This window comes from Mastomys coucha, unplaced genomic scaffold (assembly GCF_008632895.1).
Source record: "Mastomys coucha isolate ucsf_1 unplaced genomic scaffold, UCSF_Mcou_1 pScaffold1, whole genome shotgun sequence".
Taxonomy (NCBI): domain Eukaryota; kingdom Metazoa; phylum Chordata; class Mammalia; order Rodentia; family Muridae; genus Mastomys; species Mastomys coucha.
Window position 1 is genome coordinate 40,647,298 of NW_022196891.1, and position 19,737 is coordinate 40,667,034.

Consider the following 19,737-nt stretch of genomic DNA (forward strand, 5'->3'; position numbering starts at 1 on the left):
CAAGTCAGAAAGTAGAGAAGGTGTTTGTGGGGTCAAGGACACCCCGGTCTGTCAGATGAATTTTATAGCTGCACAGTTAAGACCCTATCTCAAAATAAAATAAAATACTATTATTATTTTAAAATAATAAAGTAATAAAATAAAAAAATTTAATCTAGAAAGGCTTAATATGGGCAGTGATGCATTTAAAGGGCAAAAGAAAGGTAAGTGATTTACTCAGGCTATAAAAATGAGATGACAGTGGGCCGTGACTTACTCAAGACTTGTATTTCTAGATGAGCTAGAAAACATGCAACCACTATTAGCTAGCTACTTTCCAAAATTCCTTAAAGACATGAAATTTTTTTAGTTAAATACTTTATATCTAGAGATTTGCCCAGTACACTATTACTTATGTTGGACAAAGGTTAAGTTAAAAAATAAATTGAACTGTTCATAAACGGAATTCCATCCTTTAGGTCCCTAACCTAAGTGGAGACTAAGTGGTTCATTCCACATTTCCATATGCACCGAACTCTATTTAAAGAATAAATACAATTCTATAATGTTCCCATGTATTACATATTACTTTGTCAAGTGTATTTTGTGTATTCCAAGGTTGTCCTCCCCTCTCCCAGCCCCCTCAACTCCAGGTTGAAAAAATTGTTGAAGGCCAGCTCTGGCAGTGTGTTCAGCAATCCAAGAGGAGATGTGGGGCCGGCCATGCAATGGGAAGAGTAAACATCTTTGGAACTCGTGGAGGGCAGACCACCAGTTAGTACAACCACAACTGATGTGCACTCCTGAGAGGCAAAGAGCACTTCATGTTGTTAAGGAGGTTCACTGTGCTTGCTGCCCTCAAGGTCACCACTTCCCTCATAATCTGAGTTGTATGACAACTCTAAAGGGGTTTCTAGCCCCTCATTGGGCAAGTATCACTTACAATAATAGTGATTGATCTTTTTCAAGCATTGCTGCTGGAGCAGATTACTGAACCAACCACCGCCATTAGAAAGAACTTAGAAATGTAAATTGTTAGAAAAGCCAGGTTGTTTTTGTGGCTTTGATGTAGAAAATCTTGGGAAGCAACTTAAAGTTCAGAAAGGTACACCTGATAGTTAAGTTAGGGAACAAGGACAGTAGCAGTCTGACTACTTGTAGCTGGCATGCCTCTTGGTAAAGCTGGGATGGCGATCGAAGTCATCATCATTTCTTGTACCTATGACTTCCCAATATGATTTAATAAAAATTGGTAATATGTAGGCACACAGCCTGAAGATTTAAAGCCGAAATGACTGATTGCTTCTTATATATATAAAGTTCAGATCTGTGATTCTTTTAGAATTTTTTATGATTGCCTTTTAAGACAAATAAAAAAATGATTGATCCTTTCTTTGTAACTGCAAATTGCAGCCTGCCAATAAGAGAACTGCCTGAGAAAAATACCTTGCTTGCTTATACTTTGCTTAGACACAAATGTAGTGGGGTTCTTAGGATTAATTTGATTTTCGCCTGTAAAATGTAAAACATTTAAACATGTAAGGGTGTCGGGGAACATGCTGGGGTTTTTTTTTTTTAACTTATACTCATTGTAATCATTCACTTAAAGAAAAATAGGATGTAACTACATTGTAATTTTTATACTGCGTGAAAGATTTTGCTGGAGGATATAAGCTGTGGGAGAAAAAAAAGCAAGTTGCTGGAGCCATGTTTCATCCACCAAGTGTGTGTAAGTGTGTGCCTGCTTTACACAGTTGCCAAACCCACAGCTCCTTGGACTGCTGAACACACTGCTAGAGCTGGCCTCCAACAAAACAAAACAAAAAAAGAACATGCCAAATATTAAACAATACCCCTTCCAATTGAGAAATAGCATGTAACAAACATTTCCATAGAACAAAAGTGATCACAAAAATAATTACCCTGACTTTGGATGGTAAGGACAGAGGGAGGGACGGAAGAAGGGAGGGAGGGAAGAAAGGGGCATAGCTGAGATATTAGAAGATGCTTAGTTTAGACTAAATTTCTTCTATTAGTTAAAACTTCAGTGTACTTATGTAGAGCACATGAAAAAGCAGCATAAGATACTAAGAGGTGAAGATTTCAGAACCTGATACTTAACACTTAATTGTGAAAACCTTCTGCTTTTCATAATTAACCTGCTGTTCTGACAAAATACCCTGGACAAGGACAAGATGGCTCAGCAGTAAAAGGTGCCTGCTGCCAAACCTAACCACACTGAAGTCCAATGCCCACAACTCACACAGTAAAAAGAGAAGCTACTCCCCTAAAATGCCCTCTAACTTACATATGTACTCTGTGGAATACACAGTATACACACACACAAGCTCACAAACATACTTAACAACTGACAAAGGCAGCCTACGGGAGAAAGGGTCTATTGTGGCTTACAGTTCCAAAGAGAAACAGCCCATCATTGCAGGAGAGCTATGACAGCAGCAGAGAGAGGCACGGAAGAGGAAGCAGGAGGTGCCCAGAGTGGGGCCAGGACAGAGAGCCTCGGGGGCCATCCCCAGTGCCTTTCCTCCACTTCTGAAACTTCCACAATTTTCCCAAATAGCATCACTGGGTTGAGAAACAAGCATTCAGACACATGAATCTATTGGGACATTTCACAATCAAATGCCAATACCCCTTAACTTCCATTTCTATACACATTCTCTCTCTCTCTCTCTCTCTCTCTCTCTCTCTCTCTCTCTCTCTCTCTCTCCCTGCCCACCCCCTCTCTCTCTTGAGAAAAGTAATTTACTACATATCATTAACTTCCTTCTACTCCTTTGTTTTGTATACTGATTTTGAAAAACTACAAATTGAGTTTAAATTAATTCACAGAATATAAAATGAAAGAATTCTCAAGGTGACTAGTTTTTTGTTTTACTTTGTCATTTCTGAATCTCTTATGTAATCTTCATTAGACTGACAAACTACAACATCATATCCTTGCATTCTAAAAAATGTACATAACTGCTTCTCTAATATAGCTATACTTCGTGGACATTATTCTCTGAATCCATTGTCATCCGTTATTCTTTTTATTTTTCTTTTTTCCTTCTTCCTAGCAAGTGCTTGTTAGCTTATCTTAATTCTGGCAAAGATTTCATAGAAACTGTAAAGTGTTTATAATGGATTAGCAAAATCATTTTTTAGGTACCAAGAAAAAAGGGTAGACTCTAAAACACTTCAACAGTAACCTTGCCTAGCAACTACTTTAAAAAGTGATTACAGAACTTAGTGCTCAGCAGCACATGCTGAACTTCTACAGGAAAAAATAATCCAAATTTGCATACAATATCCTGAACATAGAACAAAGAATTGTTAAAGAAATACATATAGCCTTTGAAACAAATCTTATCCAAAAAAAAAATTTGTATCATAATGCCCATTAACTCTTCAACTCTATCAAATTATTCAATTACTCAAAATATCTTCCATGATGCAAATTTGTATATTCTTGTTATATTGTCACATAACTTATTCTGTTGATGATTTCTATGGTTTTTGACAGGATCTAGAATCACCTAAGAAGCAAGCCTCCAGTCATGTCTGAGACTGTCTAGATTATGTTAGTCTCTAGAAATGTCTGTGACAGATTATATAAATCACATTAATCAAAGTGAGAAGAGTCATCTTGAATGTAGGTGGCACTACTTCAGATGCTAGGATCCCATGCTACATGAACAGGAGAAAGCTAACGGAGCAAACTATTCATCTCTGTCTGCTTCCAGACCATGGATGCGATGTCATCAGCTTCCTCAAGCTCCTGTCTCAGTAATTCCCCTTGGTAATTAACTGTACCTTTAAGTTTTGAATTAAAATAAACCCTTCAATAAGTTGCTTTTGCCAGATATTTTATGATATAAACAAATAAATAATCAAGTCTTTAACTCAAATTAAGGAAAAGGATAGTCTAGTAAATAATATTAAAAATATAGACTTTAAAGACTCTGTAAAACTATACATTTAACTTCTTTATGTTTTTCTGCTATGAATAAAAAGATTAAGGATGCTGGTCAAACTTTAATAAGCATTTTGTGTATATTACCATGACTTAAGACCTGCTTTCAGAATGCTGATGACTAAAATCAGCATTGACGAGAAATGGCCTTTTGGTGTATTTTAAGCAAAACAATGTTTTCTTCAGATTACTACACATCAAAAACAAGATCATCTAGAAAAAAAAATCAAAATTATATATATTTTTTTTCTTTTTTTTTTTTTTTTTTTTTTTTTTTTTTTTTTTTTTTTTTTTTTTTTTTTTTTTTTTTTTACCTGGTCTAGGTACAGGCTGGGCTGCAGGAGTTTGAGTCTTACGGGCAGATGCACCTTCCTTTAAAAGATAAAAATTGATGTATGACATCACATCAAAGCTCATTTAAATAACAATTAAACACTTTAAAGAGATCTCATAAAGCTCTCCCATTCAGTTAGTTTCCCATTTGGCCAAGGCCTATAAGTTTAAAAAGTAAAATTAAATAAAGAAGCTGAGACAGGCAGACTACCGTGTGTCTGAGAACAGCTGGTGCTATATATAGTGAGTTGTAGGCCATTCTGAGCAACATATGAGATCCTGTCTTAAAAAGTCCCACCTCTAAAAAGTTATCAGTGCCATAGCCAGAGCTGCTGGTGATGGCGATCTATCTTAACAAAATAGACCCTAAAACCATGAGACAAACAAACAAGTAAACAAAAGCCCTCCTTATCTTTTATAGTATTTTAAAAGGTATAGTAGTGAAAATGAACAGTGTTACTAATGAACAACTACTAAAGGGAAGCAATATTTTTAATAATTTACTTAATTGCTAAATAAAATATTATTTTCAAAAATGGTACTACTTTTGTAACTTTTGAAGCCAATTTTCAATGAAGGGCTAGGGATCAAGCTTAAAGCCATGTACACTTTAGACACAACCTAATCTATTTTTAAGTCAACCCTAACTTTTCTTCCTATAAAAATGCCAAAATGAATAAATGACACATAATCCCAAGTTAAAAAGATGTAATAACCCTGTGGTGGTTTGAATATGCTTGGCCCAAGGAGTGACATTATTAGGAATCCTTTGGAACAAGAGGCAGAACTCTCAGCTCTTCGCCTGGCTGCTGCCGTACTGCCTGCCATAATAATAATGAACGGGCCGGCCGGGTGGTGGTGACAGTGGTGCACGCCTTTAATCCCAGCACTTGGGAGGCAGAGGCAGGTGGATTTCTGTGTTGGAGGCCAGTGTGGTCTACAGAATGAGTTCCAGGACAGCCAGGGTTATACAGAGAAATCCTGTCTCAAAAAAACAAAAAACTAAAAAAAACTAAAAAAAAAACTAAAAAAAAAAAAAAAAAAAAAAAAAAAAAAAAAGAACTGAACCTCTGAACCTGTAAGCCAGCCCCAATTAAATGTTGACCTTTATAAAAGCTACTATGGTCACAGTGTCTCTTCACAGCAACGAAACCCTAACAAAGATAGAAGTTGTACCAGGAGTGGGTATTGCTGTGATAGGCCTGACCATGCTTTTGTTTGGAAGAATGTGGATTTGGGGACTTTGGATTTGGAAAGCAGTGGAAATCTTTAAGTGGGGCTTAATGGGCTACCCTAGCAGGAATATGGAGGAATTTGTTGCTGAGAGTGATTGAACTGTGGAAGCTCGGCTCCAAAGGTTTCAGAGGCTAAGAATTTTTTACATGGCTGAAAGACTGTTCTTATGATATTTTGGTGAAAAAGGTGGCTGGTTTTTGCCATTGTCCAGAGAGTCTGCCTAAGGCTAAGGTGAAGAGATTTAGATTAATTGCTCTGACAAAGGAAGTCTCAAAACAGCCTGGTATAAATTCTGCTGTGTGGTTACTAAAGTTCACTTTTATGAAGAGCCTTTGGTGAAAATGAACAAGCTTCAAAAATAAAAGTACGAAGTGTATGGTTCAAAGAATAAAGGACCACTGTGCCACAAAGTACAATGGAGCTGAATCAAGGAGATAAACAGATTAAGAGAGTGATAACTTCGGGATAAGATATCACCTAGCTAAGCTGGGTGGTTATGTATTTGCCATTGAACAAGGAATAATTATATTATCTGGTTATTGCTTTCATTTTGACTTTTAATCTGGAATGAACTACATGAAATGGAGGACACAGGTTTTTGATCCGGATCTTGAGAAATAGTTCAGGCAAGGTAGTACAAGCCTTTAATCTCAGAAGATAGAGGCAAGCAAATCTCTGGGTTCAATGCCAGCCTGGTATAGAGCAAGTTCCAAGTAGAAAAAAAGCTTAGGTCCAGGTGTAATAGTACACAAATTTAATCCCAGCATTCAAATGACAAGTCATGCAGATCTATGACCTCAAGGTCAATCTACAGAGCAAGTTCCAGGACAGCCAAGCTTAGACAGTGAAGGATGTGGAAAACAGAAAGCTGGTGATAATAGAACCAGGCAGGCCATGTTCCAGCCCCAACGGACAAGAACACTGCAGCTCTGGCCATATAGCACTGGGTTTAGGGTCCAAAACAGAAGGAACAACTGATGCTGGTTAGCTGGAGCTAAGAAATTAGTGGTGATTTATTTCTAGTCCCTAGATAACTATGTAAAACAGTGACTTTATAATAAACAAGGTGATAATCAGACCTATTTCAAAAACAAGTACTAAAATGAAAAAGTATTTAGTTGTCATGAGCTGAAATAAGTGTCAAATATAGGAGCCACACCAAAAACATAAACAGAAAAGAGACCAATGTAGGCAAGACTGGATTTATGGCTCCCTTCTTGTGTTATTCATCTCCAATAGCTCAGTATTTGAAGTATTCTAACCCCATTTCTTGTCAATTTTTTTAAAATCAAGGATACATGATGGAACTTACACATAACAATAAACAGATGATTCCCAAAGTTACTGCTATTTTATATCATGCAAACCACTCAGAACCAGAAACTCTGCGAATAAAGGAATATTTTTTGTGTATTTAGTAGTAATAAGAAATTAGGTAGCTTTTCAAACCTCTTCTATAAATTTCAATTCCTTAAGGGTTAATTATAGACATGTCTAGGAAAACTTTAAAACAAAAAAGTAAACAAATAAGCAACAACAAAAACCAGTTAGATAGCTTGGGTCAAAATGTCCAAAATAACAGATACCTTTTCTCCCCCTTAGGCCTGTGTTATAAAAAATAAAACCAGACCTATGCAAGCAATACTTATACACTTAAAGTAAACAACTATAAGTAAAAAGCCTAGCAAGGTAGCAGTCAGTTTGCAGAATTAGACAAAGAAAACTGCCACATTTATGGAGTTAGTTTAATCACAAAATTCAGATTTAAAAGAAACTAGACTAAAGAAAGAATTTTTACAAGGTTGAGACATAACACATTTTTGCCATTTCTCTTGCCTGGAAACCTGAAGTTCTTAGAAAACATCACTCAAGAAAAATTTATTGGGGCTGGCGAGATGGCTCGGCGGGTAAGAGCACTGACTGCTCTTCCAAAGGTCCTGAGTTCGGATCCCAGCAACCACATGGTGGCTTCACAACCACCCGTAATGAGACCTGACGCCCTCTTCTGGTGCATCTGAGGACAGCTACAGTGTGTTACGCAAGAGTAAGGAGGGCCGTCCTGAGTTCAATTTCCAGCAGCCACATGATGACTCACAACCATCTGTACGGCTACAGTATACATACACAATAAATAAATAAATAAATAAATAAATAAATAAATCTTTAAAAATATATTAAAAAAGAAAAATTTATCTCATTGCTACTATTTTTCTATACTATAAGCTGTTAATTAACTTAAATTTTAAGAAAAAAGTACAGATATTAATTATAATTTGATTTAAATTCTACTTACTGTGTACATGAGTACTATGCCTGATACACAATATGTCTGGTTACCAATCTTAGGAATCTTCTCATGTAAATAAATACTTGCTCCATAGCAAGCAGTAGGAAAAAAAAATTCTCACTAGAGGATAATTCAGGCTTGAACCCAACATAAACAGGAATCATTATTGAGGTTATCCATAAAGCCTTTAGTAACTGAGATCCATAATAAATCCAATTCAGTATAAAAAAATGCCATCTCAGAGGTGATATATATGCCAGTTGTCCTGGAATAATCACTACACATTATATAAAATGTCTCACTGGTACCTCACCAATATGTATAACTACCATAAATTAAAAATAAAAGCACCTTTCAATAAAATTAAAGAAACACCTTGTGGGAGATATAGATCAGAAGCAGAAAACTTATCTAGCACTGTCCTGCTCTAAGTATCATCAAAGGATGGATTTAAAATATATTAAACATAACTGGCAGAATAGTTATTTTACTCCTTCCCTAGAAAAAGGATGGAAAATTTATTCAGTCATCCTCATATTACCAATAATTAATAAGCTGTGCCTTAATGTACATGTTAGCATACAGCAGTGTGGTCTTAACATTTAATGAAAAAATGTCAAAATACATTCAGTATTCTATTAATGACTCCTGGGGTACTATGTCATTATTTGGGAACGTTCACAATTTCTTCAGCTGCCATGTAGTATATAATGTTTAAGGGTAGATTATAAGAATACATTTAAATAATCCTGTTTCAAAATTCTGAACTAACCCTCTTTCCCATCAGTAATTAGCTGGTGTTTAGGTTAATTATTACAGAACTCTGGGTACCAGTTCCTCATCTGTAAAATAAATATTAGAATAATAAAACTATCATAAGGGTATATCATTTATAACCAGCTCAGGTACTTAGATTATAGCTCAATCTAATTTGGAATGGACAGTAATTATACAGACTTCTAACCTCAGTTAAGCCACAATATTAGGAATCACTGATATTAGAAAAGGCCACTTCTACCTTGGAGAAATAACTTAAGCAGAGTCAATAATCTGTCTATGAAGGCAAAACAAAAAAGGCAGTAAAGAATATAGTATGGAGCTTTAATAGCCAAATACTAAGAAACATAAGTTTTATTCCTCTTCTAAGGAAAATCAAAGTTCTAAGCTTTAAGTTTCTCCTTATAGTTCTCTTTTTTCCATCTTTTTTACCATTCTATCATTTCTAGGGAGTGTAAGTCACAAACTAGGACAGTCATAGGGTACATCTAAACCAAGAAAGTACACGGTTAGTAACAAAAATAATTTCCTATTAGAGGAAATATAATTTTTATTCACCTGAAATAGTATATCATGGTCTGTGAAAATGGATGGAGTATGTATGCCTAAAATATATAGCTATATAGCATATGCTCTAAAACTATATAGTTACTGTCTCTAGAATATCACAGGGGAAATGTTAGTTATGGCCATAAAAACAAGTAACAAAAATGCCTGCCCAGTGCTCTCCTTAAAAAAAAAAAAAAAAAAAAAAAAAATGCCCAAATGCCCAGGCACTTAGTTAAGTATACCAGAGAAAGATTTCAGAGTCTCTAATGCTTAAAAAACCTGTTTGATGGCATTTTACTACACCATTTTTTAAAGTATTGAACATTATTAGAAGCAATGGACTCTAGCTCATCACTGTACTTTGTACTTATTTAAACACACATTTGCAATATATATAAGCATACTATTTTCTATATGAGAAGCAAAAGTTCCAAGGTTGTCTCTACCTAAAATTATTAGTCAAAAAGCAACCAGCCCTATAGAACTATTCACCAATCATGAAGGAAATCTATACATGTATGTTATATTTACTAGATCATTTTTAATTTTGTGATACACATAATTTTACATGAAAAAATTTTAATGTTGATAACAAGAAAGTGATTTAAAATTAAATTTAGTACTTTCAAGAACACTAAAAAGTAGGCAGTATCACAACATTAAGTAATTCAAGGCAACTGATTTAGATAAGCTGTAGAGAACAAGGGAGGAGACCTAAGTTATAGACAATAGATAATGAATGAGTTGTAACGAGATTACCAAATCAGAACAACTAAGCAAAAACTGTAAGAGCAGGAATGCACTGAAAGAGTTAATTATACCAACTTACATATAAAAGCTTTGATTACCTCTGCTCTACAAAAGTCTGTAAGAAACACGAAAGCCACCATCCACCAAAAATATTTAGAAAGCCTGTGCTTAAGTTCAAATAAAGATTAAAAAGACATAACCTCCATTTCATCAGAATACTTGTATTTGTTCTTAATAAATATAATGTATCACATAGAAGGAAGATTTCTAAGCTTTTCCCTACCTTAGGTTTTTAGTCAAAATGAACGCAAACAATCACGTGGGACTCAGCCAAGCAGTGACGTTAAATTCTGCTCTGTCAGAGACAGCATCTGTCAAGCCCACATTTAAACTGCTGCCTGCGTGTGCAGCACAGAAGAACCGTGCATTTCACATTACAGACTAAAACCCCAGGAAAACTGCTCAAAAAATCCTTCCTGCAGCTGCCAGGCAACCACGACGGAGAGAGGCAAAGCCTTTTTTTCCCCCAATGCAAACTGAAACACTAAACCCCAGCTCTGCTGCTTAACATTGCAGCTCACCGCTATTACTAGAAATATGGATACTGAGAAGAGAATACAGCACTGCATTGTCCAGCCGGGAATACAGCAGATGTAAAGAGCTTCAATGCATCAACTGTCAGAAAGAGTCAACTGTGCACCAAATGCAACTACAGCTCTTTTGTTTAATGAAAGAGAGAAAATGAAACAAAGGAAAAATCTCTGAAGACTAGGATACAGACACATGAATAAGAAGGGTAACTTGAAGACACCCCGACAGATGGACACTTTGGATACTGTGAAAAGCAATCACAGGAGGCAGACTGTTGGGGGATGTGCGCATGTTCGATAGCATCGTTTTTTGCTGAAGTGATGGCGTGCCAAAAGTATTTTCAGTAGACACAATCCTCTCCACCTAATGGTCTGACCAAGAAAGAAAGGTATGTTGCTGTCTTGTGTATGATGTTCCTTAAATGTGTTTTAATTTCCTTACCCCACAGGCACTAATACACTTGATAAACAAGTTCATACAGTTCACTGCCCTTGAAACTATGAAAGGGTTTCTAAATACATGATTTTAAATTTGCCTTTTCTACTAGACAAGCTGTCGTTGTGCTTTATTCAATTAAATATGTAGCTGGGAGTAATTCTGCAGGATTGTAACAGTAAGAGGAAAATCAAATAGTAAAGATTTACTGAAAAGGTTCTCTGAGAAATTAAACTAACAAGAGAAAAAAAAGAGCTCTCTAGCCTTTTTAAAAAACCGGCAATTCTCTAGCAAATTAGGTCAAATTGATTCCTTATCTAATAAATTAAAGCACATTCTTTAAAATGGTTATCAAGAGACAGTGGAATAAAATTATATTAAATAGCATGAAATATGATTTTAATATCTCGAGATATTTTTGGAAAATCCTTTCAAAACAAAATCTTAACAGCTCATAGTAATATCTTCTAATATCTCTCCAGATTAGAGATAGCAAACACAATTCAGAGTACATCAGCAAATTTTATGTGTTACTGAACTACAAGAAGATACTACAAGTTACAACGTTAGCCATCAGATTAAAACGCTGCTGAGTTTATGCAAAGCATAACACCACCACAGTAGTCAGTCACGTTATGACAGCATCAATGAATACAACTTTAAACAAAGAGATATCACTAGCTGCTCTAAATACATTAGTGAAAAGAGAGCTTTTAAGTAAGAGTGATTCTAAATAATCAAGTGTAAGACGGTTCTGTGGAGGTAATTAGCAAAGTGAAATTAAAAATCCAGCATAAAATAGTTTAACATGAAACACCCATTAATAATGGTCAAATACAAGGTCAAATAATATCCATAGTGAGTTTCTAGGCTTTATTTATATGTGACAACGACCGGCCTCTGCATGTGTCTATAGGACAGAAATAAACTATCCTGGGGACAGTCAATGTTACAGGACTCAGGCTCAGGAACTCAAAGATATTCCTAAAATCTTACAAACCTTTTAAGTATTTTGATTTTTCTTCTCACTTTCATAAAACTTACTACTCTACTGACAATCACAAAAAGCAAAAAAATTTAAACCTATGGAAGCACTGTGTTGTAAAATGAAAATTGAATAAGTGTATTAGACTTTGTCGTATAGCAAGATTCCCAATCACAACTAAGTATCTTTATTCCGATAAAGATTAAAATCAGAAACTAATAAAACATGATTTTAAAAATCCAGCCTCTCTTGGTATCCTTATTAGAAATTAAGAAGCTTTATAAACTAAATATTTCAAAGCTTTAAAAGTATACAAGTTTTTCTTATCAAAGCATCATTTAAATCTGGGACTGTCTTTAAAAACTAATATATTTATATCAACTTTTAAGTAAGAGGACAGAAACTCTACAGGAGGATACATTTAATAGTAACATCCTTACAAATCTCAATCTAGTAAGATATAAAAACACATTTAAATTATAATAATTAAAACAGAAAACATCTAATTTTTAGAATCTATTAAAAGATATGGCAAAATTTTAACTCTTAGTTTTCTTCTTCTTTTCAATAACTATTATTCAACAGGCAGTAACCTGTGAATAATTTTATCATCTAACAAAAAGAAGAACAGTTACAGCAATTTTATTTTCTTTTTAACAGCACAGAGAGAGAGAGAGAGAGAGAGAAAGAGAGAGAGAGAGAGAGAGAGAGAGAGAGAGAGAGAGAGGAAGACAGATCTCTAACCTGAGAAACTTTAGGAAAAAAAATGAATTTAAGGCAAGATGCAAGAGTTTCATTTATCAATGGGAGATCATCAAGTAGGTGTTATTTATATAGGGATTCCAAGCCCTCCAAGATTAATACTTACAAACACACAATTCTTATAAAATTTAAATTAAGTCATACCTCCATCTTATAAAATCATAATAGAACCACATATGAATGTATGAAAAATTACAATAAAATTGTTGAATATTAGTTCTTGAAAATAAGAACAAAACTAAGTTAAAATTTTTCCATGTCTTTGAATAGATATTTTTTAAAAAGATCTTTTCTGTTTTAATTATAATAATAATTTAAGTATGTTTTTATATTTTACAGATTTTATAGAATCTTTAATATTCCTGTAATATTCAAACACTTTGGAATTTCACTTCAGGGATGCTGTTTTCTTATAAACAATGTATCTTACTGCAATACTTCATTCTTTTAAGTTCTTCTATCTGTTCACTGAGATATCTGACCTTGAATTTAATTCATTTTGAACTGTTTTTCTTTAACAAAGTTTGCACTTTTAAAGTATGTGAACTGGATCTCAGCCATGTTCTAAGCATTGTTATATCAACACAAAGCTGATACGTTTATATTTATAATACTTGAAACAGATCAAATGAACTTTCCAAAATAACTTTGCTTTTAAATTTATATATGTAGCCCTTTAATACCCACTAGTCTCATTATGAGGTGGGTGTGTGTTATTAATATCTACCACATAAAGTAATTTTCATATGCACTCTTTAAAATAGTTTTCTGCTTTAAATAGAATGGCATCTAGTTATAAGTACAGTCATGAAAAATTGTTTCTAAATCAAGCCATGAAGCTCTGTAATTTCGAACTCATGTCATGTAGAAACCATGTTGCAAAGAATGTAATAGCTTTGGTCTTTATATAGTACAGCAAGATTTAAATTCATGTAAATAAAACTAAGAGCAAATTAGATTTTTTAGAAACGACTGTGTGTGTGTGTGTGTGTGTGTGTGTGTGTGTGTGTGTGTGTGTGATTAAATACTTTTTTAGGTTTGAGATATAGCCTAATAACTAAAAGGACCATTCATTTTCAGAAACAAGATCAAACCTTAGTGCCTGTTACACATTAGAAATCTGTTCAAATTCCCACCTACTTGCTCCTCCTAGTGGTTGTTACTAGAATGAATAGTGCTTCATTCATAGCCTAACACTTTCAAGCAGTAACCGAAAGGTGTGTGGATAAAGTTTATGCTATAACCATTCAATTCTTTGAGAACTTCTTTGTAGATTCTATTACTTTTCAAATCATTTATGTCGCAGTTCAGCTAAAATGCTATCAATCATAAGTAGACCCTTATACTAAGATAAAGACAAGCATTTACACATATAATTTGAAATAAGTGGCTGTTAAAATTTTTATTTCCTTTGTTTAAAGAAATTATTTCAGTAAATAACAGAAAAATCACTTCTTAATCAAAAGAATTTAATAATGCCATTCTCAAAGTTAATGGTTATGTAAATGACTTCTACCTTGGGTTTGTTCTATTTTTTTAAAGAACTGAAAAAGGCAAAACTAGGTATGTTTTCTCTATTTCTTAAAACACCATTTATTGGAATTCAAACTACTTCTATGACCCTTCTTCATCTAGAAACATCTATGAATAGGGGAAAAAAAAGAAAAAAATTAGCAAATACAAATAAGTTTAGGCTATGCTGAAAAACCTCTTGCAAAACAGCCGGTTTCACCAAGAGACATCACTAATTTCTTCTGAGCCACTTACAACTTCTGAAAGATGTAGAACTGTAAGCGTTATGCTACTATAAACACTTTAAAATTAAACTAATTTCTGGCATTGCAGATTATGCAAAAAAAGTATAATTCAATAATATTTTAAATGTATTTTGTGGAAAGTGGAATTTAAAGCAGTTCACAATAGGAGCTATTATCTATATTTTTCCAAGTCCAGGAAAAAGTGCAAAATACATAGCCTTTGCCAAAAGCACTGCTAAGTAAGACTGATGTCCTGGATATACCCTATTTAAGGTGGATGGTGAACATTAGCAAAGTACTGTAAAATGTTAATTATTTATTGCTGTCTAAAATCTCATACTGAACTCACTAGACCCTAAAAATTAATTTTGACAGGTGTACCTTCTCACTGACTTTTTGACAAAGGTTTGGGGAGGCGCGACTGGAAACACGCCAAGCAGTGTACTGTGACTAACTGAACTCTGCCACAATTAAACCTGCCCCGTCTGTCCCAAAACCAATACATGTCCATTTTCCAAAAAAGGTCACTGACTGCACCATACCGCCAAGGTATGTCAAATCAATTTTAATTAATGTCAATAAATTTTCCATCTGTTCTGAACGCCCTCTTACAGAGCCTTTGTCAGAAATCTAAAAGCATTTTTCCTGTCTCCATGACACATTAAAACCCTTTAGGTCAAAGGAACAGATGAGCAGAGCTACCGAGATCATCGAGTGAGTAAAATAAAATTAATCTGCGACTTATCTTCCAAGTGTATTTTGTAAAGACATAAATCTTGTTGTCAGTGATTTTATGTTGCTTTATCCTGTTTTTTCTCAGCTTAAAAAGGTCCTTTTATTAGATGACTTTTTAAGGCAGTCTGCAAGATTTAGCATTTTGTAAACCATTATGCTTCACCTTTACAGAATGACGTCGAGGGACATGTACCTGAAGCAGAAAGCGATGAGTCAAGAGCAGTACTGACTGAGCACGCACCAGCAGTGCTGCTGGCCACACACATCTGTTCCTATTACTGGATATCTATCTACACCATGCTTCAGTGGAGAAGACGGCACTGCTGCTTTGCAAAAATGACCTGGAATGCTAAAAGGTCTCTGTTCCGGACTCACCTTATGGGTATACTTTCTCTAGTGTTTCTTTTTGCTATGTTTTTGTTTTTCAATCATCATGACTGGTTACCAGGTAGACCAGGATTCAAAGAAAATCCTGTAACATACACTTTCCGAGGATTTCGTTCTACAAAAAGTGAGACAAATCATAGCTCCCTTCGGAACATCTGGAAAGAAGTAGTTCCTCAGACTTTGAGGCCTCAAACAGCAACTAACTCCAATAACACAGAGCTATCACCACAAGGAGTTACAGGCCTAGAGAACACGCTCAGTGCCAATGGAAGCATTTATAATGAAAAGGGTACTGGACATCCAAACTCGTACCATTTCAAATATATTATCAACGAGCCTGAAAAATGTCAAGAGAAAACTCCATTTTTAATACTATTAATAGCTGCGGAACCTGGACAAATAGAAGCAAGAAGAGCTATCCGGCAAACTTGGGGCAATGAAACTTTAGCACCTGGCATCCAAATCACACGTGTTTTTTTGTTGGGCATAAGTATTAAGCTAAATGGCTATCTTCAACATGCAATTCAAGAAGAAAGCAGACAGTATCATGATATAATCCAGCAGGAATACTTAGATACATACTATAATCTGACCATTAAAACACTAATGGGTATGAACTGGGTTGCAACATACTGTCCACATACTCCATATGTTATGAAAACAGACAGTGATATGTTTGTCAACACAGAATACTTAATACATAAGTTACTAAAGCCAGACCTGCCTCCTAGACATAACTATTTCACTGGCTATCTAATGAGAGGATATGCACCAAACAGAAACAAAGACAGCAAGTGGTACATGCCACCAGACCTTTACCCAAGTGAGCGCTACCCTGTCTTCTGCTCAGGAACTGGTTATGTTTTTTCTGGGGATCTGGCAGAAAAGATATTTAAGGTTTCTTTAGGTATCCGTCGTTTGCACTTGGAAGATGTATATGTAGGGATCTGTCTGGCCAAGTTGAGAGTTGATCCTGTGCCCCCTCCCAATGAGTTCGTGTTCAATCACTGGCGAGTTTCTTATTCAAGCTGTAAATACAGCCACCTAATTACCTCTCATCAGTTCCAGCCTAGTGAACTGATAAAATACTGGAACCATTTACAACAAAATAAGCACAATGCCTGTGCCAATGCAGCAAAGGAAAAGGCAGGCAGGTATCGGCACCGCAAACTACACTAGAAGACTATTTTTGTTCAAATGTGGAATCTGTAAATATTGCTTAAAGCATGTATAGTTAAAAACTTGATTATATACATAGGACAAGTTTTAGTTCAACTCATAACATAAAGGAATTCAAAGCTATTTTTTTAATTTCTGAATAAGTTAATTCATACAATTACAAATTATGACAAAAAGGTATCCCAAAAGAGTCTATTTAAATAACTGTATAAGGAGATTCTCTATATTAACATGCAATAATAAGCATGCATACAGAAATGGTTCAAGTCTTACATTAGGGACCAATACAATGTATCTGCATACATTTTCTATATAACTCTTAAGAAATGAAGGCAGTAAAAGGATTCCTAGATTTACTTTTGATTTCACTATAAAACTAAATGTAAATAAGGCAGTATTATTGATTTTAATGGAACTTTGTAATTGTGCAAAGAACAAATTTTCTGACCTGACTCTAGAGTTCTAAAACTTTATACTACATGCAATAAGATTTAGTTAAGTTATTCCATAAACTCATTTATAGCATTCAGGTGTTTGAGCAATGCAATTCTCATTCAAGAATACACTTTTAAAAATAATTTATAATTATTTTAATTTCTTTTATTAATACTCATCTATACTGGAAAAATTATTTTGACATGTGATAAATGTGAAAAATTAATGTGTCTCAGGCTCAAGATTTTATAAAATGAATTATTAAAGGTATCAAAATAGATAAATTCTGTTTCCTCATTGGTTTTCAGGGTCAAGCCCATATTTCAATGACTGTTTTGCGTTTAGATTAAACCTTACATTCTTGAGGGGTGTGTTATTACCTTCAACCACACCCAACTTCAAGCATGTCTATAAAGTCATGCTCCTCTAGCTGAAATACAAATAGTAAAATAACAGCACAGGGGTGATGTGCTATTTTAAAAAAGGAAGTAAAAAAGGAATACAGGTAGTCATTTCATTCAGTATATTTTTTAAGATATATACCTGCCAAACAGCAAGATATAGGAAATGTTTATATTCTGAGAGCAGGTGTACATAAGACAACATTTAATCATTTTATGGCACTTATTTCTTTTTCTCGGTGCCAAGTTTATAAACCTTCAGTTTTTAATTTGGAAGATGACAAATATTTGCATCACCAATTAAAAACCATTTAGGGAACGGTGGGGAGAAAGCTATATATGTTTGATAACCATTTGCTTTTAGAGTAGACAATATACTTAATGCACTTTTCTCAAGGTACTATTGGTTTTTAAAAGATAAACAACAGGGCTGGAGAGATGGCTCAGTGGTTAAGAGCACCGACTGCTCTTCTGAAGGTCCTGAGTTCAAATCTCACAACCACATGGTGGCTTACAACCATCTGTAATGGGATCTGATGCCCTCTTCTGGGATGTCTGAAGACAGCTACAGTGTACTTACATATATAATAAATAAAATAAATCTTAGGGAAAAAAAGGTAAACAACAAAGTCCTGAACTGAATGTTATACAAATATTCTCATATTTCTTTTGGCCCTATCATGAATTTTAACATCAATAAACACAGGCCCATTAACTTTGAAATAGTGTATCCTATGTAAATTTATAAATTTTAATTAAGTCAGAATATCTCCTATCAGAATTCTAATAATCACTTTTATCACTGAATCTAGTATGAAAAGATAAATTGCCAAAAGCACAAAAAGCTTTTTTTGTTAGTAATTCATAGTTCTACTTATATTAAATGTATACCCCATTTTTAAAATAAGAAACCTAAGTATTCTATTCCACACCAAATGGTTATGATCAATCAGCTATGAAACATCCACCAGCTCTTAGCTAATGTTTATTTTTCACTTAATTTACTCTATGTAATTGCAGTGAATAGAATTACCTCATAAAAATATATATACAGAGAATAATACCAAACCACACCAGTGATCAAAGACAGGGACCCTGTCTGTGTACTGAGTCTCTCTGATTTATACCACAAAAGTTTAAAATGAAAATGGGGAGTATGTAAGTTGTGAGCATTCTTGCACATGTTAAAAAAAAAAGAGGCTCCTAAGTGATATTTTAAAACTATAATAGTATAGAATTACTGGGTTTAAAATACTGACTTATAAAACACAGAATTCTTAAAAAATACTTAAGTGCTTAATACCAGGTATCAATTTAAAATTATTTCCATTAATTTGAAAAAATAATAATAATCTGATTATGTTCTGAGTCCTCAGAGGGCATTAAACCAGTCAAGTTATTTATTAATATCAAAAGTCTGTACTTTTGCCTTTGGGGGAGCACATATTAACATAGCTTCAGCACTTGGAAAGTAAGGCGGGAGGAAAGAGAGTTCAAGGCAATTTTAGGTTAAACAATAAAACTCTGACTAAGAAAACCACCAAATCTTACTTTAAAATACAAATTCTATTATTAATTTTTAACAATATAAATGCTACCTTTATAAGCTGCTATATAATGTCTAACCAGTTGTTAATTATATCTTGTTCACCTCAGTACTATGAAATATATACAAGAAATGTTTGAAAAAAACTATTTTGATTGGACCAAAGGAAAGTTTACACAATCAACTGTGCAACACTATACTCAAAGTATTCATAGACATTTCAGAAGAAAAATGCAAATTTCAGTATTTACAACATTAGTTTGTTTGGAATAAAATTAGAGGTAATGAAATTCTTTCAACAACTAAATAATTTGCATTTTCCTTAATGTCTTTCATGCATATAAGCATAAGCACATACATCTAATTGGAATTTTTTTGAATACCTGATACCCAAAAAGTCAATAATAATATAATAATAATACCACTAACACCATCACACACTATTTACTGACTGTGGAAGCAGTGTACTTGGAACTGTTAAAAGTACTGTACACATATTACATCATGGAATACTTGTAACACTAAAAGATAAAAAAGACTCAAGCAAGAGGTTAAATACATTAAATCACAAGGCTAGTAATGAAAGGTTTCCATCTCAGAGATTGTGCTCTTACCCACTTTTTTTTTTTTTTTTTTT

At 34.1% G+C, this 19,737-nt stretch overlaps 2 protein-coding genes across 3 annotated transcripts in view; one reads left to right on the plus strand and one right to left on the minus strand.

Annotated features, from left to right (window-relative positions):
- Positions 1 to 19,737, minus strand: part of Cdc73 (cell division cycle 73) — a 102,104-nt gene that overhangs the window by 29,760 nt on the left and 52,607 nt on the right. Inside the window, exon 11 of the mRNA XM_031384296.1 lies at positions 4,270 to 4,327. Coding sequence (XP_031240156.1) covers positions 4,270 to 4,327 — 58 coding nt within the window. The remainder of the gene's footprint in view (positions 1 to 4,269; positions 4,328 to 19,737) is intronic.
- On the plus strand, positions 10,200 to 17,437 carry B3galt2 (beta-1,3-galactosyltransferase 2). 2 transcript variants are annotated; one of them, XM_031384311.1, is made up of 3 exons: positions 10,200 to 10,866; positions 14,793 to 14,966; positions 15,324 to 17,170. In XM_031384311.1, exon 3 carries the CDS (start codon positions 15,450 to 15,452, stop codon positions 16,716 to 16,718), a length of 1,269 nt encoding a protein of 422 aa, XP_031240171.1. In that variant the 5' UTR covers positions 10,200 to 10,866; positions 14,793 to 14,966; positions 15,324 to 15,449; the 3' UTR covers positions 16,719 to 17,170. The 2 variants fall into 2 exon arrangements, with proteins under 2 accessions (XP_031240171.1, XP_031240165.1); XM_031384305.1 differs by lacking the exon at positions 14,793 to 14,966 and having other exon boundaries at positions 10,201 to 10,866; positions 15,324 to 17,437.